Source organism: Populus nigra, chromosome 13 (genome assembly GCF_951802175.1).
Source record: "Populus nigra chromosome 13, ddPopNigr1.1, whole genome shotgun sequence".
Classification (NCBI taxonomy): domain Eukaryota; kingdom Viridiplantae; phylum Streptophyta; class Magnoliopsida; order Malpighiales; family Salicaceae; genus Populus; species Populus nigra.
The window spans coordinates 12601127-12625709 of NC_084864.1; the positions used below are offsets into that span (position 1 = coordinate 12601127).

At 33.7% G+C, this 24583-nt stretch overlaps 3 protein-coding genes across 5 annotated transcripts; 1 reads left to right on the plus strand and 2 right to left on the minus strand.

Moving 5' to 3' along the window:
• Positions 1–808: 808 nt before the first annotated feature.
• On the minus strand, positions 809–2585 carry LOC133671068 (uncharacterized). The gene is made up of 5 exons (XM_062091693.1): positions 2147–2585; positions 1957–2060; positions 1661–1829; positions 1452–1574; positions 809–1374 (listed from the first exon to the last, which is right to left on the minus strand). The coding sequence occupies exons 1-5, from the start codon at positions 2330–2332 to the stop codon at positions 1096–1098; spliced, it is 861 nt and encodes a 286-aa protein (XP_061947677.1). The 5' UTR covers positions 2333–2585; the 3' UTR covers positions 809–1095.
• A 4616-nt stretch (positions 2586–7201) lies between these two features.
• LOC133671359 (ubiquitin receptor RAD23c) lies at positions 7202–13922 on the minus strand. 3 transcript variants are annotated; one of them, XM_062092098.1, is made up of 13 exons: positions 13705–13921; positions 13317–13478; positions 12327–12380; positions 11924–11977; positions 11046–11149; positions 10863–10910; positions 9344–9521; positions 8648–8791; positions 8504–8569; positions 8378–8425; positions 8173–8279; positions 8012–8090; positions 7202–7535 (listed from the first exon to the last, which is right to left on the minus strand). In XM_062092098.1, the coding sequence occupies exons 1-13, from the start codon at positions 13768–13770 to the stop codon at positions 7419–7421; spliced, it is 1227 nt and encodes a 408-aa protein (XP_061948082.1). In that variant the 5' UTR covers positions 13771–13921; the 3' UTR covers positions 7202–7418. The 3 variants fall into 3 exon arrangements, with proteins under 3 accessions (XP_061948082.1, XP_061948081.1, XP_061948084.1); XM_062092097.1 differs by having other exon boundaries at positions 9344–9524; positions 13705–13920; XM_062092100.1 differs by lacking the exon at positions 12327–12380 and having other exon boundaries at positions 9344–9524; positions 13705–13922.
• Positions 13923–16037: 2115 nt separating this feature from the next.
• LOC133670545 (probable dolichyl pyrophosphate Man9GlcNAc2 alpha-1,3-glucosyltransferase) lies at positions 16038–21346 on the plus strand. Its single transcript, XM_062091058.1, has 6 exons — positions 16038–16655; positions 16753–16939; positions 17037–17144; positions 19447–19608; positions 20385–20637; positions 20724–21346. Exons 1-6 carry the CDS (start codon positions 16243–16245, stop codon positions 21170–21172), a joined length of 1572 nt encoding a protein of 523 aa, XP_061947042.1. The 5' UTR covers positions 16038–16242; the 3' UTR covers positions 21173–21346.
• The last annotated feature ends 3237 nt before the right edge of the window (positions 21347–24583 follow it).

The window sequence follows — 24583 nt, forward strand, 5'->3', positions numbered from 1 at the left end:
TCAAAGTGTTTTTGATTAGAAATATATTAAAATAATATATTTTTTATTTTTTAAAAATTATTTTTGACATTAACACATTAAAATGATTTAAAAATATCATAAAAAGTATTAATTTTAAAACAAAGAAAAAAATAAAAAAAAATCAATTTTTTTCAAAAAAAATTTTGAAACGTAAAAACAGGCCCAAAAAGACGAAGAATGAAAATGACAAAACAACATCGTTTATGGACTGGGGCGGCTTGATTTCAATTTGATCCTTGAAGTTTTTGACATTTTTTAAACAAACCCCTAGAAAAAATTATAATTAGACCTCTACATTTCGGTGTCTTTTACAAAATATTCATTGGCTTTCAATTTAATCAATTTAGTTCTTAATTGACTATTCAACTTTTTAATTCTTTTAAAATTACCCTTGTAAAAGTAAATTAAACTTTCTATAATACCCCCGTCTTTTCACTTTGATCCTTGGACTTTAATTTCTTATAATTTTGACCCTAATTAGCCCTGAATTTTAATATTACTTCAATTAAGCCCTTGATTTTCTTAATTAAACTAATTCTAAGCTTAATTGAGTCTTCAAACTTATCAATTCTTCAATTAAACTCCTAATATCATTAATTAAACCAATTTAAAGTTTAATAAAGTTTCCAGTCTTGTTAATTTTTTCAATTCCTCAAAAACTTCTCATTTGTGTTGTCCTCAGCCAAATCTTTTTTTTTCTTCATTCATTCCATTCATCATTTCATTTTTTTTCTTTTTATTTATATAAAAATCAAAATCAAAATCAAAATCAAAAATCAAAAATCAAAAATCAAAAATCAAAAATTGAATTATCACATTATCGTTAGGATTCGGACTTGATGAATTAAATGGTGTCCTATCAAATACAGGTTTTGTTTTGCTATCTTCAAACACCTTGAGATGCACTATTCCATTTTATTTCATGTTTTCACCTACCGATTCAGGATTGATATTGTCAATGTTATGGATTTTGTCAATTACCAACCTATCTTTTGATTGCATACTCTCCTTTGAAGCTTCATATATCCTTCGAAGTTCAGGTGTCAAAGACCCATCAGAATCATACACAATCCCTTATCCATGACTAGAATCACCATGACCATATTGTTCATTGTCCTGAGATTCATATCTTGAGAGTTCAACAGCAGCTCTTGCAGCATGTGCTGCGTAAGCTGCTGATTCAAAAGCCTCTAGAGCTGCAGAAGCTACATCTTTGTATTTCCTTCCTTTCAATGATCCGGACAACTCCTCCTCAGGCAAAACGTGGGTTCTGGCTTGGTACTCGGTAGCATCTAACTTGACTGATTTATATTCATGCTGCTGCTGCTTTGGCTGGTCGACATCCAGATTTTCCTGAAACCACCAACGACTGTTAAACCTCAATATTCCATAGGAAATTGTACTCATTTTGTAATGTAGAAGACTCGTACTTGTGCAACCACAGGAGCTTCTTCCTCCAAATGCAGGATGATACCATTCTCAGTTGCAATGTCCTTTAGCAGTTTCTTTCTGCTTTCCAAGCTTGGTTGTCTTGCAGAAAGATTTTGTATAATCTAAAACAACAAAAGAAAAACACAATTAAATAAGATGTGAGAAGAAAATCTGGTACAATTTAATCTACAAATATTCAGCTATTTACATTAGGATGCACTCCGCAGTTTCGGCGCAACTCGACAGCACGAGCAGCGAATTCGTTTCCAAATCTCGTTGTGAAAACTCCACGAATCTCTTGCAACTCTGGAAACTCACCACATCTGGAAGATGCAAAGATCAAGCTCGATATTGCCTCCTTGAACTCAGGACACTCTCTATGTAAACAACGGTAATCCATATAAATTAATAATATTCAATCTCAGAACAAAGGAAACAAAGTTTTCAAACCCTGTATCACCACCACAGAAAATGAACATGATTGATGAAATTCAAGAAACCAACTTGTTTGTTTCAAGTTGAACAACTCTTTCGATCAGGAAATGTAAGTAATCCTCCATCATATCAAAAGCACCCAGCATATTCTGATCCTTGATGACATGCTCAACCTGCAGAGCAAACTCCATCACATATCAAATATATAAAGATTGAAAGATCAAAGAAGCAAAAGGTAAAGGGAATATCATGAATTTACGCGAAGTAGAGCTCTTTCTTGGTGTCCAAGGTTAAGGAGCTGAATAACATCAGACTTTGCAAGGGAAAGCCTGGCTTGTCTCTGGTTCTTGAGGATGACGATCCTAGATATTGCTAGTTTTGCAAGAGAACTGAATTTAGAGGTCTTGAGTTTCCTCCGGAAAAGAGCATCCAGTTTCTTTCCCATGTTTTGCACTCTATAATTTGTTGCTGCTGGTCTCAAACACCATGAAAGGCCTGAAGAAGCAAAACCTTATTCAGGGAAGTTTAAGAACCTCAAGGAGTAACTAAGACCATGAAAACTTCTCGATACAAATTGTAGTTCCTGTTTGATGTCTGTCTGTGATGAATTTCTATCACAGTCAGCTTCTCAGTTCACAGGTTGTCATATATAGCAATCTATAATGCGTCGCCAATTGGATGTTATTAGTGAGGTCAATATTGGTGAAGGTGATTTTAGCCCGTTCTCTACTTTGAATTGGACAAAGATTTTTTGGTTAGTTCTTGGCGGCCGCCGCTTCTTTTTGTCTAGAAGAAGGAATAATTCAGAAAACTATAAGCTATAATTTAAACAGAGATATTTTATTTTTATTAATATTTTTTCTCAAGAGGTGAAACTGTTGTTTTTCCGTTGGCCATGACCTACTACGAGGGTGTAAAGGCCAAAAGAGCTAAGAAAAATACAATATAAAACTACTACATGATATACAATTTTTTTTTTGGTCGAATTTCAGGTCTTCAAAAATGTTGGCACATTTTAAGCGAATAATAATTTCACAAGTTTTTATGAAACTGTCAATCAATTTTATTTTGGACTTAACATTTGTGACAAGATAATGTTCGTTGTTATTGCGATCCAATTGTATTTTTAAAAAAAATAATTTTTTTTCAGATTAATTTTTTGATATTTTTGTATCGTTTTGATATGATAATATTTAAAAAAATATATATTATTTTAATATATTTTCAAGTGAAAAACACTTTAAAAAACAACATTTACCACAATCATCACAAACATTGCCTAAATAGAAAGTGAGATTCTAGATCTCAATCCTTAAAAAAAAAAAAGATATTAATTCCAAGAAGCACCACCGTGTAAAAAATAACATAAGTTTAAGGAAAAAATCGTAGGAATTTAAACATCCAATTCTATACCTACAAAGATTGTTTCTATTAGATAATTACATGATACATCCTGATACAAATTGCACTCTATCTTATTGATAACTAAGTGAATCTTTACTAGTCTACAATTTTGATCAGTTTAATATGTTAAGGATTCTTTAACTGAGTAGGATTGAGCGTCATGATTACTCGCATGCACTCAAATTCTTATGGTTGATCATGTTCTTTTATTGATCGTTAATCCTAATTATATGATCGATTGTTGCTTAGTTTTCTCAGTCGATTAGAGCTTTTTAAGCTTGGTTGATTTCACTATTTAGGATCAATTTTAGACAATCCTTTCCTATACGATGATGGGATAGATATAAAATCTTATCATAATAGGCTTGTCAATCTATATGTTGTTAATTTTAATTATTTATAATAAGATGACAACTATCTTTATCAAACAAGAAATAAGGAGTGGATTTCTAGATCTCGAAATCCTAAGAAATGGATGTTCGTTTTAGGAAGTGATATTATGTTGAAAATAACAAGAGTTTAAGGAAATAAATTGCATGAATTTAAACATAGAAGAATTGTAAATAAGGCAATAAAAACTTCCTAGATAAAAGATAAAGAAAATTGAATTGTAGAAACTGAATATATGAGGCTAACCATTTTTTGTAATTTTAAATGACCTATTTATAACGGTATAATATTTGATACTCATCTAATTATCAAATTCTAATCCTATATAAATTATGTTTTTTAAATCAGGAAATTAAATGATAAATTATAATACAGGTTAAACTTTATATTATTGATAATAATATGAATCCTAACTATTCTATAATTCTAATCAGTTTACTGCTTGCTTTTTTGTTATAGCAATCCACAAAAATCAATGACGAAAAAATATTTTTTTTCCTTTCTCTCTAGTTACTCTCCCAAGAAAACAACCTAAAGAAAGACCAACACTTTCTTTCTATATTTATCTTAGCATGTGTCAGCCACAGACAAAAATAAAATAGGAAAAAACTTTTTTTTTTTCCTTCTGAACACCTTTAGACAATCTTTTCATAGCTTCAATTTATTTTCTTTTCAATTCTAGTTTTCTTGACCCAATACCCAACATGTTATTGTGTAACTAGAGGGTTGAAAATGTGAGTCATGCTAGGGTTTTTTGCTAGGAAGGACCACGCAAATACAGAATTCAAAGTAGAGTTTAATAGTCTTGTATCCGATACTTGAAGTAGCCTGTCAAGAAGGTTTGGAATTTATCTTATTCTATGTGTTACTGTTCTTGGCGAATTTGGCTGAGCCTTATGTTATATTACATGCTGTTTTGAAACACAAACTACAATAATTTGTGAAAGCAACATTTAATTGAATATTTTACCAAAAGGCCTTGTCATCCCCAAGAGATGATGAATGTATCAGAACCCTGTTTTGTAATCCAAGTGGGCATCACTTGTGTAGAATTTTTTTCATTTCTCATATTAAATCCCAAGTTGTATTTGTTTATTTGCCTTCTTTTTCTTTCCTTTTCCCTTTCTTTATGAATTCCTGGATACAGGTGGGTCCTGGCCATGAAAGCAAAATATGAGCAACAATTTATGTGCAGCTTAGTGGTCTTTGAAAGAAAACATTACATCAATGGTGGGTTCTACCTTATGGTAGATTTCACATGATTTTAACTAGATTTATGGTGAGTTAGGTTCGCTAGAATAAAAAGATTAGAATTCGGGTTTGAGTTCGTACAAGAGTAAAACGCATCATTCTAGAGAGAGGAGAAAAAATGGAGGGCGACATAGCTAAATGAGTTTGATGAGCAACAAAGCCTTAGCATTCAGTTTGACAGTATGGTGTAAAAGATCAAGGCCAGATTAAGAAAGAATTAACTCTGGAAAGAGAAGAAAATGGAACTCTTTGACAGACAAATGGAAGCGCTGACTAATTGTACCTCCCAACCTGGCAACGTGAATGCCTTAATGGCCATGACTGGTTCAACATATTATATAAATACATGGGAATATAAGCATGCTGGACCACTCAAGTTTCAACTTTCAACACTGAAATGATTCGTTCAGACTTACTAAATATACACTGCAGATTATTGGAACCTAGTCAAATCAAGCCTAAATAACGAAGTCAAATTCTCCTACAGCTGTCTTCTCTTAGTCTTTCCAGGGCTATGGGCATACTGCAATGCATGTTCTCATGACTGTTCATGGCTGAAGGTCCAAGGAAATTGAATTGGAGCTTCTTGGAAATTACTTCCAAGTCCAGTTCGGTACCGAGTTCATACGCTCTTGTTTATGGAACCAGAGCATGCTCGGACTTGGGACGGTAAAGATATAGAGTGTGTTTGGTATTGCGGTAGCTGTTGTGGTTATGGTTTGAAAAAAGTTGTTTTTATAAAAAGTACTTTTAGTTGAGGTTGGTTTGAAAAAATAGGTGTTTGGTTAAAACTGTGGTTGAAATTGAGGTTGAAGAAAAAGTAATTTAATATGTTTGGTTAAGAGTGCTTTTGAAATTGAGGTTATAAAATAATTTTAAAAAATATATATTTATATTAATGGTTTTTAATTTAAATATTGTGGATTTAACTATTGCTATTACATCATAAAATAAATAATACTTTATATAAAATATTTTTTATTGTTCCATTAAACTATCTACAATTCCATCACGTAAGAAATACATACGACAAGGACTACAATTTTTTTTTGTTTTTTAAGCACGCAACAACATCAGGTAAAATATAATCAGGAATAAAATTGGAATTGCGATCAAATTCTATAAATGCTACCTCATCAAGCGATCTCTGTAATTTATGCAGTGTCATTGAATAATGTTAAACACTAGTTTTTTTGAATAAAACACAATTAAAAAATAAAAAATAATTTTTATTTTTTATTTTACTGGGTCGGACCTGGTTCAATGCATTTTTAAACTTTGAACCGGAACCGGTCCGGCCTGAACCGGTCCGGCCTGAACCGGAACCGGTCTGACCTGTAGCATGACTACACTGTTCAGTGAACAGTGTAGCCATGCTACACTATTCGTGTGCTAATTAATTAGCATGAACAGTTCACTGTTCATGCTAATTAATTAGCATTAAGGGCGCAGGAAGCAGCATGCACAAGAAGCAGCATTCGTCTGCTTTTTTTTCTCCTGCGTTTTGGACGCTGAAATGCCGTGGGTCCCATGAATAGTCAATTGCTTTTTTTCTTTACCAAACGGGTTGCATTTGCGTTTTGTTAAAAACGCAGATGCAACCTCGCTACCAAACACCCTCATAATAAGCTCGGACTCGTATAAGCCGACTTGATTGCGTGTGTTTTAGTTAGGGAAAGTAAATGGGCACTCGGGGTTTTCCGTGGTCAACTCAACGAGCTAGCAGATTCCAGCTCTAAGGGTCACATTAATGCTATAAATCCCAGCAAGATTAGGTTCTATCATTGTGGATTCCTGTCATGTCAGAAATAATCTAAACCATTGATCTAATCATGATGTTCATTCTAGAGTCTAGACCATTATCAAGCACTCATTCTAAACACCCATTGCATCTTGACCATTGATTTAGCACAGCTAGCCACCTTTTTACCCTATATTTAAATTATCAGGAGAGAAATCCAAATATAACCCATAGTTGGATGAAAGTTGAACCAACAAGACATCATGCCATCCCTCGCGAGTGTGAGAGGAACCTTAGGCCCTGTATCGAGCACCGAGGCCTGTCGTCTTCAGTGTTGGCTTTGCGAGGGAGTAGTTTATATGCACATGCTGAAACATACCTTGCACAGCAAATTTGAAAGCACCATTAAAGGCTACAAAGACAAGCATACCAGAATGCCACACATGTCCTACGAGCCTTGTTGCCCAGTAGATGGATGCTTCTGTGGTATTAGAATAAGAGATCCACGACTGTAATGGTGAGAATGGATAAAACGAAGCACAATTCCCATATTCAAACACAATTATACAATTATGTGTTTCTGATATTATGATAACTGAATTTTCAAAACAATGAAAGCAGAAAGTGCTATGTTTGCCCATGGATAAAATGGGGACATGAACATTTTGACAGTCTCTGCTCACGAGGTTCCACAAGGTAAAACCAGTTTGGGATAGAGCACAACTAGACATGAGAAATACTTGTTTCATTCATCGAACTCATGCATGTGGTCTAATAGATAGTTAGCTGCCAGTTCTTCATTCTTGTTGCATGCAAAGAACACCTCCAATACTAAGGCTCGATCAAAGCCCATTGCTACAAGCTGCCAAATTGACTTTGTCAATGTAGACCCGAGGAAAAGATAGTTTAGATCATAGAAAATTGGAGACTTATAAGGACTTCTGTTTTTCTGCATGTGTACACGCTCTTGAGCATCGAGAGCAGAAAATTATCATCTCATTAAATGCACAATTTCAACGACATCACATAACCATGGAAGTAAATTTTTAGCGATGTATGCAATAGACAATTCAAGGATTTCAATGCATGTGGCATGTGCCATGACCACCTAGCACCTACAGTGCAAATCAAAGGTTAACGGAGGCAAGAAGCACTGGAAAAAGGAAAACAAATATCAATCAAATTTAGCAGATGCAGTCCCAACAATACTTTTCAAGGCATGTATGAAAAATGCAAGCGACCAAGATAACTTCAAAACTGTGATTCAGCTACAAATTTTAAGTGAAAAATGAAACAAAGCACCAATAGTCAAAGAATAGTGTCAAGTGATGAACTTACACGGTCTATTGCTTCACGCTCCTCAGGGGTGACAGTCACTGTTTGTGGCACCGCAGAAGCTAATTGGCCAAGCACATTCCTGATTATCCATAAATATAAGCAATTTAGTATCACATGCAAGGAATTCTGTGCATATCATTCTAAAAACAGATTCATCTCACCCCTCTCCTTCAACAGGTTCATTTATCAAGCGCAGGAAATCAGGCTGATGCTCTTGAATGAGCCGCATCAAGTGTGGATTTTGCTTCCCTAGCTCCTGAAGCATAGGCTGCAATACATTACAAGTCATTGATCGTCTGTAGGTTAGCACCTTAAAGTATGGCAACAAGCAGAAAAAAACACATAAATCAGAATCCTACAAAGTACCTGTAGGATTTGAGGGTTTGCTTGCACCATAGCTCGCAAGGCTTGGAACTGAAATTAAGGAGAGGGGTCTATAAAAGCTTCAAGCAAATTGGTGAATGTTACACTAATAATAAAAATCTAAAATACCTGTTGGCTGTTGCGTAAGAAATCCAAGTTGCCTGCACCAGCATTAGAACCCGTACTGGGTAGGCCCTGGTTCCATAACAATGATATTCATCAATTGAACCACCCTAATGAGGCCTGGAAACTACAGATCAAAGAAATACATACCTGTGGAAAGAGATCTAATGGATTTGCATTTGGTCCACCACTAGGAGGTGCAGCTGGTTGCTGAGCCTGAGCTGGAGGATTTACAGCGACACCACTTGCTGGACCTTGGGCAACTGGTGGAACCTCAGCTTGCTCTGGAATACCCTGATATTACAATTCAAATACTAAATTGACTACCACCATACTAGTAAATAAAGAAAACAAAACAAGTGGGAGTAAAATACACTTGCAGCCAACTAAAGTCTCACAAAAAGAAGAAGAAATGCTAACGCTCTTATCAGTACAAAAGTGTTGATCTCATTATCACTAATTAGCATAACAAAATGTTGATGATTTATTTCAAGTACATAAACCTTATACACATAGATGTAATGATGGCTTCTCATGAATGTTTCCATTTTTGCGAAGGGGGATTATTGCCTAAGTCTAGATCTTTGGCTGGCCAATATATTGCCATTAAGGCTTGACATTAAGCAACATATTGCTATTAATGTTCAACAGTATTATCCAAGAAAAGACATTGAGAAGATGGGGGAGGGAGAGCTCAAGATGAACAAATAATATCAAAGATCAGACAATATATACCAACACTTTTTAGTTTTCAATTAGAGAAGAAAAAATGAAAGCAACTGAGAATAAACTAGATCCAGTCACCAGGTTACAGAATTATGGACCCACAATTGTTCAATGACTTACCGAGTATAGATATTCAACAGCTCGCTCGGGGTTGTTGAATGCAGCACGTAGAGCACGAACAACAGTCTCTCGGTTCCAACTTCCTCCACCCATATCGAGAATCTGTTGAATGGTTGCTTCTAAGTTACTTCCTGCAACAAGATTTGAAGCCGCTTGCCCATACATGTCTGCATCTGAACTGCTACAATAACAAGAAAATATCCAAATATATAAACATATAATAGTGGAATCTCCGATTCTGAAGTGCTTCAATGACAAGAAAAGAAAAATATTACATAACAATGGGAATGCATCAAGTGTTCAAATTGTTATGAATCATTTTACTACCTCAAGGCCAATTTAATGATTTATTATAATTGGCTAGTAACTGGTGCATGACCCACCAATAATTTTGATTAATATTTCTTATTAAGAGCACAGATTTGTATATTTTATCATTTGGTTATTAAGAAACCTCACAAATCTACATCCGTCCAGAATAAGTATTCTCGTATTAAGAGAGAGTTTTCACTGATATGAGGTTCAAGAATTAAAAAAAAAAGCTGTTTCCTTTGTGATTCTAATTGAAATAGGTTATCTTCTATAATTTTATATAACTTTAAATTTTTCATAAAAGAACTCAACGAATCACAGGAGCTTGTGATAAATTTCAATTCACTGCTTAATTGAGAAATCTTCCATAGTTAAGATTTATTATTTACAGAAAAAATTAACTGACAAATTTCTTGATTAAATGAAGATTTACTGCCAAATAATAATGAAAGTTGATTAGGCTATGTATTTTTCTGCTGTTGACATTTACGCTACAAATAATTTTCCCATTCATAGGGTTGAATATCACATATTATGGTGTTCGTTGAACATTAAAATTAAATATTTAAATCTGTATGCAAAATAGACTGTTACACTAATAGCAAAACCAAAGAAAATAACATGAGCAAAAATGAGATTGGTTGTTGTTTTCTAAAATTTCAGCTAACATGAGAACTTTAAATGATTTTACAAGCCATGGTGATCCATGATGTGGACAAAAAAAATTAAATTCCTACTAAAATAGAAAAAAACCAGTAAAATTGTTAACAATGCAGAGAAAAATAAATAAAAGATACATACTTTGTAATCATTTTTTACATTTTTATTAAAAAAAATGTGTTAAATACATATATGTATAAAAAAAACTGCATAATACAAAGGAAAAGGTTGAATAGTAAACAAACAAGAAGTGGAAACATTCTTTTACAGATCCTTTTTTTATTACTAACCCTTTCTATTACCAAAAAAAATCACATACAAAAAAACATCATGTGCATGACTTGTGACATAAAAGCTAGGAAATGAAAAAAGGAAACCATCAAATCCATGCTAAAGATGAGTTGATAAAGATAATCCAGTTAATTGAATTATGAAGGCTGTAGATCATGAAACTTATATAGACCAAAACACATGTGATCATGGTATCAAACCCCTTAACAGTGATAATAAAGAAGATTGGTTAAAACTAGTACAAGAAAATACTCACAGAGCTGAAATAACTACAGAAGGACTGGATTCAGCAGCGGACTGAGGCCTGCAAGATTCACAACTTCAGAACAGAAAAGACCAGAAAATACAAACCCAAGTAATGGCAGAAAATGCAAACATATTCTGACATTTGAACAAAACACAGAAGATAGTAGAAATAGGCTGTAAATTCAACACCCACAATGCTGCAGCTGGGACAGCAGCTGGGACAGCAGCTGGGACAGCAGCTTGAGATGTTGATGATGGTTGGGTCACATTGGAAGGCAAAGAACTTGTAGGTTGGGCCTGTGAGCAAGCAGTTGTATTAGTTTACCTCAGAAAGTGACTTAACAACAGAAATTCAATCATATTGCTAACAGAGCATCTGTTATTACTGCTTGTTGCGAAAATAATGAAAAGCGGAAAGAAGGATGCAAAAAAGTTCAAGATCTTTTATTTTAGCTACAAAAAGATATCCTCTTGCTTGATCAAGATATCTAATAAATAGGTGTTTGTTAAACCAATAACATTAAAATGCATTTATAAATATTGGTAGAGTGTCATTTCTTGGAGAGCCTTTGAAAGATCAAAGTCACATTTAGATTTTAGAGTGTCCATTGCTTGAGGGATGCTGGGGGCATGGCATAAACGATTGATAAAAATCAATAATAGGGAACAGTGTGCTGACAGCATTCTTGGGGTGTGCTTTACAGAATTAGCATGGATTGTGGCTCACTTGGATCATGTCAGACACAATGGAACTAGATCTGAATGTTTTAAGCAGCAGGACTGGAGAGTTTTGCAGAGGTAAAAGGGACCTCTGGTGTTTGCATTCCATCATCCGAGGTGAAAGCAATAAAAGAGCATTCAATGGGGAAGAAGTAGATTGGGGCATTATAATTTCAGCATTAAGAAATTACTTTTGAAACTGTAGACAAACTGATACAGCAAAAATCAAAACACAGAGAGTGTCTGTGTTAAGCATAATAAATCATGCATGCCAAAGCATCTCTTCATAGAAGTTAATAAAGGAATGCACCTTTGGATTCTGCAACCAAACAAATAAATTTTTACACTTACTAGGGTTGGTGGTGCTGCTGTTGCAGTAGAGGGTCCGCCTGATGATACCTTACTCTACACATGTTTGGGCATATGCATAAATCAGTAAGCATAATTTATAAAATTTCTGGCATCACACTAAATAAAAGTGTAATAATGTTATTGATTTTACAAATCAGAGTGTGACTAAAATACACTACATTGGACTTAAAATGGCAAATCTACCATCATTTTTCATCACTATGACAACAACATTTACCATGTACAAATATACATGTAGAAAGACAGCCTTAGGCAGCCCCCAGTCCAGCTGTCCACTATTATTGTATCACATTGATACTTAAAATTCCATTTCACGAGCTATAAAAATTTCAAACGTCACTAAGGAATTCATATACACCATTAGATAAGTTTAGAAAAATACATTTGGTGGTGGTGCTGCTGTTGCAGTTGAGGGTCCGCCTGATGATACCTTACTCTACACATGTTTGGACATATGCATGGATCAGTAAGCATAATTTATAAAATTTCTGGCATCACTCTAAATGAAAGTGCAATAATGTTATTGATTTTACAAATCTGACAGCATGACTAAAATAAACTACATTGGACTTAAAATGGTAAATCTACCATCATTTTTCATCACTGTGCTAACGAAATTTACCATGTATAAATATTCATATATAGAAAGACAGCCTTAGGCAGCCCCGTGTCCAGCTGTCTACTATTATTGTACCACATTGATACTTAAAATTCCATTTCACGAGCTATAAAATTTCAAACATCACTAAGGAATTCATATACGCCATTAAATAAGTTCAGAAAAATACATTTGCAGCACAGAAGCAGCAAAGCCACAGCAACTTACTTTATAAGAAAAAGCTGAGTAAATGAATGTCAGCATTACAACGTTGGCTATTTTCAACGAAGGGCTAATGAACCCAACCCTTGAGGTACAACAATACAGCATTAACAAATGCACTATAAGAATAGCAACAAAATATTAATAATATTATTAAGCTTCCCATATTTCTTCATAAGCAATAGACTAAAATATGCATAAGTCACAAAACAAACCCTGCCAGCACCCCTCTTAACTATTTTTGTTTCTATGCAAAATGAGAAATAACGAAAAACCCCTACCAGACAAACCCCGCCACATATCGAGCCAGTTCGGGAAAATTTTCACCATCTTGACATGGGAAATAGAGAATGAAACAAACAAGCAATAGTATTTTTAGTGTATAAATATCAAAATTCTCTAAGTGCATTTATTGAACATAACCGAACTTTCAAAACATGGACTAATTGTTGGCTTTATGCTGTTATGTATATTCAAAATTCGCAGCATTTCCTTCCACTTAAAAAGCTTCCTTTTATCACTAAAATTAGGAACGAAAGCAAGAAAACTCACCTTGCTTAACATAACAACAATAAAACTATTTTCAGCAACTTTACTTTCATCCAATGTTGTATCGTCTTTAAGTACTTTCCCTTGATAAATCAGCATCTGCTGCGCCGCCGGATAAACATCCGCTCCCTGTACATTCTCTATGTTTTTCTTCACTTCAACCACCTAAATTAAATTAAGAAAGGAAAATTACTAAAACTAAACTAAACAGCTGAAAAAATAGAGAAAAAAAACGTAAAAGCCTGAATAACCTAGAAAAAAATCGAAAAAAAATACACCAAATTGAAATTAATTACTGAGATTAAACCCTAAAACAATAATTAATAGTTTACAATCAGTATAATTAGCGTGAAAATCGAAGAATTAAAGCGACGAAAGGGAGATGAATTACCGTATCTTCAGGTTTGACTTCGATCTCGAAGTTAGTACCCTTCAAAGTCTTTACAAAAACCTTCATTATCTTGAATCCGAATAATAGTCGATTATTCCTCTCCGGCGGGTGAACACTGATCTCCGGTGGCCGCCGGATAGAGAGAAAGAGAGTAGAGGAAGAGGCAAAGTAGGAGTCGATGAGAAATTAAAGAAGTGGGTTTTGGGTTTGTTGATATTAGCTGGACGAACAGGGGTAGGAATTGAGTAACGGCTCAGTTTATTTCTGAAACGGTGTGACACCCAATTATTTGACGGCACGTGCAGAGATGTGGAATTTGTGCAACGTGTTGTGCTTTTATTGGGTGGTTAGGAGTGAGAGGAAAAAGGAGAAGAAAGCGTTTGTCTACGTGAGCAAAGCGCGCAGAGAAGTAAAGATAATCCGAGTTAGGTGTAGATCTGATAAATTTGATAAAATTAATATTTTATATTATTCGTATAGAAATAATATGTTTTTAGGGAATACTTTGATTTGATTTGATTGTTGGAACTTTTGATTTTTATTTGTATTATTAATTAACTATAAAATTAAAAGTTGGGTGTTTTTCACTCAGTTATCATTGTTTACACATTTACAAAACAGAACAGTGTGGATCTCATATGCATTTTTTTAATAATTTATTTTTAACCTTTTATATGATTAAATCCTAATTAAAAATCAATTGCTTTAGATTTGTCGGTCAATGATAAAATTAAAAAAAAAAGGACCCGAATGAAAAGGATGTCAAATATCAATGGCGTGTCATAAATTTTTAAAAAATATATACTTAGTTCCTCAATCTTTCAAAATAACACAAATTATATAACTTAAATCCCTTTAAATTAAAAAAATCAATTTTAGTATAAAAATTTATTTGTATTATATTTCAGTCCTTGAATAAAGAACGAAGAGAGAGGGGTCGTTGGATTCTAATGATGAGAAAAAAAAATCATCATTCAAGCTATTTTTTACCACTAAAATGGATTTTTTTTTTACATTCATGAGTTCCATGAGATAAAAGAAGCTTAATGGTGGTTTTTTGGTGCCTCAATATCTCTTAAAAAGAGAAATCTAGATTGAGAAAGATAAATCTAAAGTGGTTTGATTTCGGGTATGCGGACCATTTTTTTTTTGTTTTTTTACCATTTTTTATTGTTTTAAGTTGATTGGTTGGTTTATGGGTGTTTTTAAGGATGTTAGTGAGGTATTTTTAGGTTGAAATAATTTTAAAATTAGGTATTTTGACCAAAAGAAACGTTCTTCCAACTTTTTGCCCACCACGATAATGGTTGGAAACTAGGCTACAACGTGTTGCTTGTGTATTTTTTTAAAAAATAGAGACGACAATAAGTTGTCCACTCGTTTAGAAAAACAATAATAAAATAATACAATCAAGCCCAGGCACACGAGCCTGTGTTTGAAGGCCTACTTACATGCTTCTAAGGTTGTTAATTCCGTTCTGTTTCGTCCAAAATGACCGAAACATTTCATACAAGTTTAAAAAATTGAATAATTTTCACCTCATTTCAAATCTTGGGTTGTTCTAGATTTTCCGGATAAATTTTGAGCAGAATATTCTGGTTTCATTTCATATGTTTCGTTCCGGGCTTAAAAAGTCATTGAATCAAATTGAACTCGGTTCAATTTGATTAATTAAACCACCCAGGTATAAAAACCTCTTTTTCATTACTATTTTCAATAACAATGATATTAATAATAATATTGAAAATGATTATTACTATTTTCATTAACAAGGATATTAATTTTTTAAAACTAGATTTATTACTAATATATATGGTTTATATTCATGTTGTTTTTTTTTCATATTTATATTTTGTAGGAATTTGAGCAAAATAAGAGATACTTTAGATCCCATTAACTTTAATAACATTGACGTATTGAATGAATGAATTTGTGAATAACCTAACCTTCTTGATAGAAAGGATATAGGTTGAGAGACTATTGAAGCGTATTTGTCTACTTTAACTTTAGAGAATGAATAGATATATTTTGATGACGAGAATGAGTTTGAAATAATCAATTATTAGAATGTTCAGATGATGACTTTCCTTACACACCATCACAAGATCAAGATCATTATTTCTATATTAATGATGAAGATGATGTTAGATTTATGTTTTTTTTGTATTAAAATATTTTATTTTCATAATATTTTAGTATTTTATTTAAATCAAACTACTTTAAGTTAATGTTCTTTTAAAATTATATTTGTTTATCGTATTATTTAAATTATGTTTATTGAATTATATATATATATATATATATATATATCAAACAGCCTTGAACAGAAAAAGGAAAAAAATATTCTTGTTTCCAACTTCTCGTACCCGGAGGCATCAGCAGCCATAATTCCTCCAGCCTCCAAAGTCCAACCCCCTCTGCTCCTTACCCATCATGACTACTGATCCACTGAAACCCATTGTCGAAAAGTCCAGAATTTCACTCACCAGAACTCATTAGCAACCCCCAAACACATCGCCTGATTTCCATCCTAAGAAAATGGAAAAGAAACAGAGAAAGAAGGTTAAAAAACCCATGTCAGAAACTGAAAGCAACGATCTTGATGACATCTCCTGCTTGTTTTTTCAAAAAGGAATAATGGGTTTATTTCTTTTAATCAGTATCTTCAGTCTCCTCCTCAGAGTTGCAGTTTCTCTCCATTCATATTCAGGTGCAGGCACTCCACCAAAATTTGGTGACTTTGAAGCTCAACGTCATTGGATGGAGATTACAACTAATTTACCAATTAAAGATTGGTACTTTAACACTACCAACAATGATTTAAGTTATTGGGGTCTTGATTACCCTCCATTAACCGCTTACCAGAGTTACTTTCATGGTCTTTTTCTCAAGCATTTTGATCCAAATTCAGTCTCGTTGTTTACTTCTCGTGGTTATGAGACACATTTTGGGTAAGAATCGTAACCCATTTGTCAATTTGTGTTCTTTTTATATTTTGTTGAGTTTCTATTTGTATTGGGTTTTGAGTGTTTTGTGTTTTGTTTGCAGGAAGTTGCTAATGAGGTGGACAGTTTTATCATCTGATTTATTGATATTTTTCCCTGCTGTTCTGTATTTTGTTCTTGTGTATTACGGGGGCAACCGGTCCGGTGGAAATAAGTGTGATGTAGCATGGCATATTGCTGTTATTTTAATCAATCCTTGCTTGATCTTAACTGATCATGGCCATTTTCAGGTTTGAAAACAATTTGCGTTTGCTTGTCTTTTGTTTATGATTGTGTTGAATTGTGAAGTATGTGATTGTCCTTATATTTTATATGGTTTACTTTCAGTATAATTGCATCAGTTTGGGCCTTACATTAGGTGCTGTTGCTGCTGTGCTCTCGCAGAAAGATCTTTTAGCTTGTGTTCTGTTCTGTCTCTCTCTTAACCATAAACAGGTGCTTGTCCCTTTTTCAGCATTATATGACTTGTTTATTAATTTAAAAGGGCCTTCTGTTAGTGCTTGACTAGTTTGGGGACAGGTGATACATGTTCATTATACCATATGTTCAAGTGTGCTCAACAACTAAGTTAATTGGAAATGGTGACATTTGTTAGTTAGCTTAGGAATTTGTATATACACATATTTTCCTTAAAGAATAAAAAGGGCAGCTAACCTTATCAAGTCAAATTAGGCTGGACGAGAGCTGAGAGCTGTGATAACGTGTTTAGCCAGAAATGTGCTCAAAGGAGTTCTTCGGAGAGTGTACGTGTGTCTTTGTTGAATAAACTGACTGCAACATACACGGTTTTAGCAGGAAATTAGCTGAAGGAGCTCTTTTGAGGGAGTGCTGGAAACTATATCATAAATTTTACTGCACAAGTTTTCCATCCATAGCTATAAGAACCTTGCACTTTTTTGGAGAAGTAATTCCCTTATCATGTTTCATATACAGAGTGAATATTTTGCATCGCCATTGTCTGACCAAATTGATTAAAGGCTGGAAGAATAATAACCTAGCAATGATGACTACTCTAGCATGGCTGCTTAAGTGTGACCAGGTTCGATAGGGGAATCTGATTAGGAATGTGTAATGACTAGTGAGTGGATGCTCAGTGAAGTCATATTTCCTGGTTCAGAGTTTGAACACAAATTTATTATCTAATTATGAGAATAGTGGTTGCTGCTTACCAAACAGTGTGATTACATGATTGAGAGGGTTGCTGATTGTTATATCTATTGGACAATTGTAGAAGGTGTTGGTGTGGCTGGTTGTCTGAAGGTTTGTTATTTTTATAATGAAGTCACATCTAGTTTTGTACTCATAATGTATTGATGCTCTGTAACTTTGATTGGAGGGGTTTTAGCCAGAGTCTGTATATTCTGATCAATATATATAAAAGACCTGATTCAGATATCCTTACTACTGGATTGCCAAGAAGCAGAGTGACATAAGACAATGAATGGATATCTTTTGACTCCTGTTGTCTATCTGGACTTCCTTAATCTTTATTTTGCTTTGGAATATGTAAATGTGTGAACTGCCCATGTTGGGAATATAGAGTAAATAAGTATACAATATCAATTTTTTATAATAGACTGATCAACCATCCCGATGCCATTTTGAACATCTCATATTTGAGTTCATGTCATCATTGACACTGACTGCCTTTCTGTTTATTGCATTTTGTACCTTAAAAGGTAGATTGCTAACTACTCCTGCTGTTTATGATGTGCAACTTGCTTGATTACACTGGAGGATCTCGTTACAGAAATTGCCAGACTTCTGGTGCCAGCCCTATTATTACCAGTCTTTCATTAATCATGTGAAAAGCTGTTAGGTAGACTTAGTGCCAGTGTGGTAGTGTGGTGCCAGCCCTATTATTATCAGTCTTTTGTTAATCATGTGAAAAGCTGTTAGGTAGACTTGTGCCTGTTTGGTAGTGCGGTTCACGGCACTACCAAACGGTGCCTTAGTCTATGAACTTACTCATAGATTAAGCACACACGAGTGAATTCAAATGTCACCACATAAGTTCCATTTTTTAACATTGTCACATCACTGTTGGCCTAGTCTATGGATGATTTGGTAGACTGAGTCTATCTGACAATCTCTCCAATTATGCACACCAACTTTTCATTGAACCAAAAGTCATGTTGACTCTTATCATTTCATATATGTTTCCTTTCCCTTTCTAATTTTTTGTACGTTTATAAAGATTTATAGTTTTCATGCTTCTCAATCTGGGATATGGACTGTCCATGTTTTATGGAGAAATAACCACATGACATTCTTTTTCCATAAACTAGATGAAAATATATTCAAATACCAGTAATATTTACTAATAGTTTGTAACACTTCTGCAAAAAAGTGAGAAACACGGAGCAGAAAAAATAGTTTGTTTTTCTCTGTTTTGATGTAGAGACTGATGGGACCTTGAAAATTCTTATAGTTTCCATGCATGCATATTTACAGAGCAGTATTGTATGTTTATAGTGGATCTAGTCCATTAACCATTGTTTTCCTCCACTGAATTGCACTTTCTGCTTGTTGTGTGCATACAAGCCATATTGAGGAGAGAAACATACAATTTCTGCACAATGAAAAACAAGAAAGTACAAATAATGAATACCTTATATATCCTTGCAGAACAAATTAAATAACAACTCCTATTGTTATTTTTACTTATCAAGACTTGTTATAAGGTTGATGTTAATTATAAATTCTAAGGTGATGTTTTTTCTGTGTTTTCTTCCAGATGAGTGCATATTATGCACCAGCGTTTTTCAGCCATCTGTTTGGTAGCTGCTTAAGGCGTAAGGATCCCCCGCTAGAGGTTTTAAAATTGGGCTTGACTGTCTTAGGAACATTTGCTATTGTTTGGTGGCCCTTCCTTCATTCAAGAGATGCCTTTTTTGTGGTATGAATAAGTGCTAATATATTAGAAAAACATAGTTGGTCCTTGTTTTTATTTCCATTGTTTAACACATGTAATTCATTCCATTTCTTTACCTGAGCAATTCACACTTGTTTTTATTTGCATTTGTTAACACGTAATTCATTCCATTTCTTTACCTTAGCAGTTTGTGCATAACATGCTATATCCATATGTTGAACACATGGCCGCCTCTTGTTGCAGTTTGTATTTTAGTGTTAAGCACATGGTCGCTGAAGCTGTGCTCCTTAATGGCACTTCTTCAATTGATCTTTGCTCTTGCTATTTGACTGTCCAGACAAACTGATACTTGACTAGCTCTTTGATTGGCAGGATGTTCCAGTTTTAGTTTTCTGTTGTGGTATTATATATATATAAATTTTGTAAGATGCATTTTAGGCAAAGCACAGGCTGTGGCACAATTTCTAGATCTTTATATTTTTTTCCTTCTGTGCATGGTGGCAAATATAAAGAATGACTTCTTTGTCTTTTCTATAGAATATCTTGCAACCTGTTACATTCTTGTTGGCAAGCGCATGTGGTGAAGGAATTACATGCATGATTTCATTGGTAATTAAAATTGATTGGGCTGCTTGATTAAATTTTCAGTGTAGTTGCCTGCATATATTTATGTATTTGTATACATGAGAACATTGATTAGACTATTAGAACGAACCAACATGCTTGAAGGTCTTCATTCCTCTCTAAAGTTGATTTGTTATACTCAAGCGATATTTACCCCAACTTGGTGCTTGCTACAGGTTCTTTCACGGCTTGCTCCTTTTGAGAGAGGTATATATGAAGATTACGTGGCTAACTTTTGGTGCAGCACCTCAGTTTTAATTAAGTGGAAGAGATTATTTACAACAAATTCTCTGAGGTTTCTCAGCTTAGTCGCTACTATATTGACATTTCTGCCTTCAATGATTCAACAAATATGGTCTCCCAGCAGCAAAGGTTTTCTTTATGGGTTGCTGAATAGTTCTTTGGCGTTCTACTTATTTTCATTCCAAGGTGTGCAGAACTTTCTCAAATATTATATATTTTTATATAATCTCATGTGTAGCAAGTATTTGAATCACTGATCATTAAATCTGCAGTTCATGAGAAGTCCATTCTGCTGCCGCTTCTGCCTGCAACCTTGTTGGCTATGGAATTGCCTGGTGTACTCTCTATGTTATTAATGCATTCTGCATTGCTCTCTATGTTTCCTCTTCTGCGTCGTGACAAAATGGCTGTGCCTCATATGGCTCTTTACATGCTTTCCATCCTTCTTTATCTTGCACCTTGTGGAAAACAGCATTTTAAAAAGCATCTTTCTAGGTCTATGATCACATTCTCAATTGTGATTTCATACCTGTGCTCCCTTGTTCTTCATATTCTATACTTAACCGTTCGCCCCCCTGAGAAGTATCCTTTCCTTTTCGAAGCAATGATCATGAATTTCTGCTTCTCTCATTTCTTAGCCTTCACTGTTTATACCAACGCAAAGCAATGGATGTTGTCAAGACAATCTACATCAAGGGATAAAGAAAAGAAACTTAATTGATTTTTGTGTTTTTTACTTTAGGTTTCTAGTATTAGCATGTAGGATTTTGTTTTGCTGGTGGGGAGCATAGATATGGAGGTGGCAATGGCATATGTAAGCAATTTGCCGGCTGGCAAACTGTTGTATTGGATCATATCTCAATTGAATTATGCAGCTCTAGTCTCACATTTATCATTTTGTTCCAAGTTTATTTGCATTAGTGGTAGGGATTACTTACTTTTGGAAATTTGCTTTATATTTTCAATGATGGTTGCTGGGTCTTCATTAGATTCGCCAGTGCTGTTTTAAACTCGTAGAATGATGCAACATGAGCAAATCCCATCACCAATACGTACTCAGGCAAGAAGTGCCCAACCACCACATGTATAGGCCACGGCAAAGGTGACTCCTATCTCTCGTACCGTCGGTGTAAATTACACCCGGCAGTGTGTGTGTGTACTAGACTGGTTGCTCTACAAGCTTGGCTTGTAGAGCAACGGTCTCTACGCGCGCAGGTTGCAGTTTTGAACTTGCACTTTGCCTTGAGCAAGGTCATTAGGGGAGTCCTTGGAACTTTGAAGAGACTAGATAGAGTAGAAGTTAATTTTGAATGAAAAAAGAAAGAAAGCTTTGGTATTATAGATACATTTCCTAATATTATAAAATTTCTTAACTGACAAATGGAAAGATGATGTATGCATTTAATATAAAGAATTAAAAAATATTTAATAGATGAATAAAAAAATCGTGAATGCTAATTAAATATTAAAGTGAGAAGTTAATTGTTTTAGTAAGAAGTAAATGATAGAAGGAAATTCAAGTATTTTATCTCGGTGGTTCTTTTTATTTTATTCATTATTTATTTATTTATTCTAGAGATTTGTTATAGTTGCTAAGTACATGTGATTTTATATATATATATATAATACAAATGCAATTGTTCTATCTTAAATCTTATCAAGAAAAAATTTAAAGTTAAATTACAATAATCTCATGTAGTTATTATAAGATTATAGAAACCTTCCAAAAAATTATTACTATTTAAATAATAGATCAACTAAATAATTTTTTTAAAAATAAGAAGAGAATATTTATTAAAAATTAAATTAAATACAAAACTAAAAAAAATATATTCAAACCTACTTGCTTAACCTAGAAGGAAAAGCTTGTGCATGCCTAGTTTTATGTTTTTTTAAAAAATGGTAGCATGCATGCACAAATTACATGTTTTCTCCTAGTACAATTTTTGGCCCTTTTGGTTACTAAAAAAATAGGGTTTGGTTTTTTGGATCAAAAAAATCTATTTTCAACCTATTTCTATTTAAAAACAATTCAAAAACTTTAATAAGCTAAATTTCAACCTAAAAATACCTTTTAATCACTCAAAAAATAAAAAAAACCCCAACCTAATAAAAACATTTGCGAGCTTCAATCTAAATCTATTTCTACTGATATTCATTGATAAGTTCCTTTTTTTTTTTATATAGCTAGAATGTAATTAGATAGATCCCTTCTCTCTTTTTATTTTTTTTATAACTTTCTTTCTTATCTCTCAACATACAAAACTAAAACTTGATAAAAATAAAGTTAAGAATCAAAACATAAAAAACTAAAAGAATAGGGATCAATATGAAAAATTAAAAATTGAGGGACCAAATTGAAGTTTGTTTTCTATTTTTGAACAATGCTATTAAATAAAGGCTCTGCTGTTTGTTTATGTTAATTTTGGTCATTGTTCATTCATATTTTTTTACAATAACCTAAAATTCTATTTTATAAAACCAATTTTTCTTTCAAGGTTAGAATATTCTCTGACATCTTGCATGGCAGGAGCGTGCAAACAGAAACAAATCTCAAAATATAAAATCATACAAACATAACTTTTGGGGAACAATAAAATTCAATAACTAAAACGGAAAGAATGAAAAACTTGAGAGACCTAGAATAAAAAATGACACAGTAAATAGCTGCAATGTTCTGCTGATCTCCTTCAGTGTATTAGTAAATTTTAAGAGGAAAACACCTCGTGTACCCTGAATTCTTGCAACTAATACAGAAGATTTCTTGCTATGATTAAGGAATATCTTACTTATTCCCTCGTCTACAATAATGCTAATACAGACAATGCTCTGTCTCCTGAAGAAAGATGGCACAGGTTAAATTCTCCTTTGTAACCAAGAAAATTCATATAGCATGAGACAATGTTTCAGGATTAATGATCTACCTAATGAAAAGAATCCCTTCAATGAAAAGCAACTATCAAAATAGCAACAATATTGGGAGTCGAAGATCAAAACATTGAGCTCGGGCCTGAACTTGTACATTGATGATTTCCCAGTTATGAAGTGTGAAAGTGAAGTGTTTGGTGAATTGTGGAGGCTTGTCATGAGATTGTGTTCATCAGAAAAGATAGAATAAAAGGAGAAGGAAAGTTAACTTATGGTACCATAAGATTTAGACACGAATACTATTGTGTTCATCAGAAAAGATAGAATAAAAGGAGAAGGAAAGTTAACTTATGGTACCATAAGATTTAGACATTGTGTTCATCAGAAAAGATAGAATAAAAGGAGAAGGAAAGTTAACTTATGGTACCATAAGATTTAGACATTGTGTTCATCAGAAAAGATAGAATAAAAGGAGAAGGAAAGTTAACTTATGGTACCATAAGATTTAGACACGAATATTATTGTGTTCATCAGAAAAGATAGAAAAAAAAGAGAAGGAAAGTTAACTTATGGTACCATAAGATTTAGACACTAATCTTAGGGATAATTAATGTATAGAATGCTAAGAAAAGAATAAAATTCATGGGCTCAGTTGTGAGGACAGGCATTGATGTCCTGAATATTGCATTATCCTGAGAAAGAGACTTCTCATATTTTGATTGATTTCCCAGGTTCGTCAGCGACAATTTTTTGACGTTCATTATGGGCAAGACTTGAAAATGTTCTGCAGTCACCACAGCATAGCTAATCAGTATTCATTCTAGTCAATTGGGCTAGGCTTGATGTGAAAAAACATGGAGTTTTTCCGTACCCAGAAGTATGAATCGTACCCGAGTTGTTCTTTTAGAGAGTGTATCAATCAAATCTCATGTTAGTGGCCGTCTTTAAGACCCATATCAGGCAAAAATCTGCCCTTCACTTTATCAAGTGCTCAATCAAATTGGGGTCAATCTACTTTTCAGGCTGGGTAGTGATTCGAAAGTAGGGTTTTGCAAAAATTATGAGGTTTCTATGCTAGTTCTTGGCAATGACAAGTTGAATAAAAGATTTTATGCTATTATCACCTACCCCAGTTCAGCACATGTGAGATTAAAGTTTGCTGCGGGTCTCGTAAATATACTCCTGTTTCATCAAAAACCATAAATCTTTGCTTATCAATGCCAACCACAAGAACCAACGAATCTAAGATCTGATAAATTATCCA

What these genes read in the sequence shown, in the direction of transcription:
- LOC133671359 (XM_062092097.1), bottom strand. Translation starts at nt 13,770, where the DNA reads ATGAAGGTTTTTGTAAAGACTTTGAAGGGTACTAACTTCGAGATCGAA. An exon ending in AAGTCAAACCTGAAGATACG is followed by an intron (nt 13,479 to 13,704) that starts GTAATTCATCTC and finishes AATTTAATTTAG; the next exon opens with GTGGTTGAAGTGAAGAAAAA. An exon ending in CAAACCCTCAAATCCTACAG is followed by an intron (nt 8,280 to 8,377) that starts GTACTTTGTAGG and finishes AATGTATTGCAG; the next exon opens with CCTATGCTTCAGGAGCTAGG.
- LOC133670545 (XM_062091058.1), top strand. Translation starts at nt 16,243, where the DNA reads ATGGAAAAGAAACAGAGAAAGAAGGTTAAAAAACCCATGTCAGAAACT. An exon ending in TCTCTCTTAACCATAAACAG is followed by an intron (nt 17,145 to 19,446) that starts GTGCTTGTCCCT and finishes GTTTTCTTCCAG; the next exon opens with ATGAGTGCATATTATGCACC. An exon ending in CTACTTATTTTCATTCCAAG is followed by an intron (nt 20,638 to 20,723) that starts GTGTGCAGAACT and finishes TTAAATCTGCAG; the next exon opens with TTCATGAGAAGTCCATTCTG.
- LOC133671068 (XM_062091693.1), bottom strand. Translation starts at nt 2,332, where the DNA reads ATGGGAAAGAAACTGGATGCTCTTTTCCGGAGGAAACTCAAGACCTCT. An exon ending in AAGAAAGAGCTCTACTTCGC is followed by an intron (nt 2,061 to 2,146) that starts GTAAATTCATGA and finishes TTTGCTCTGCAG; the next exon opens with GTTGAGCATGTCATCAAGGA. An exon ending in ACTGCGGAGTGCATCCTAAT is followed by an intron (nt 1,575 to 1,660) that starts GTAAATAGCTGA and finishes TTGTTGTTTTAG; the next exon opens with ATTATACAAAATCTTTCTGC.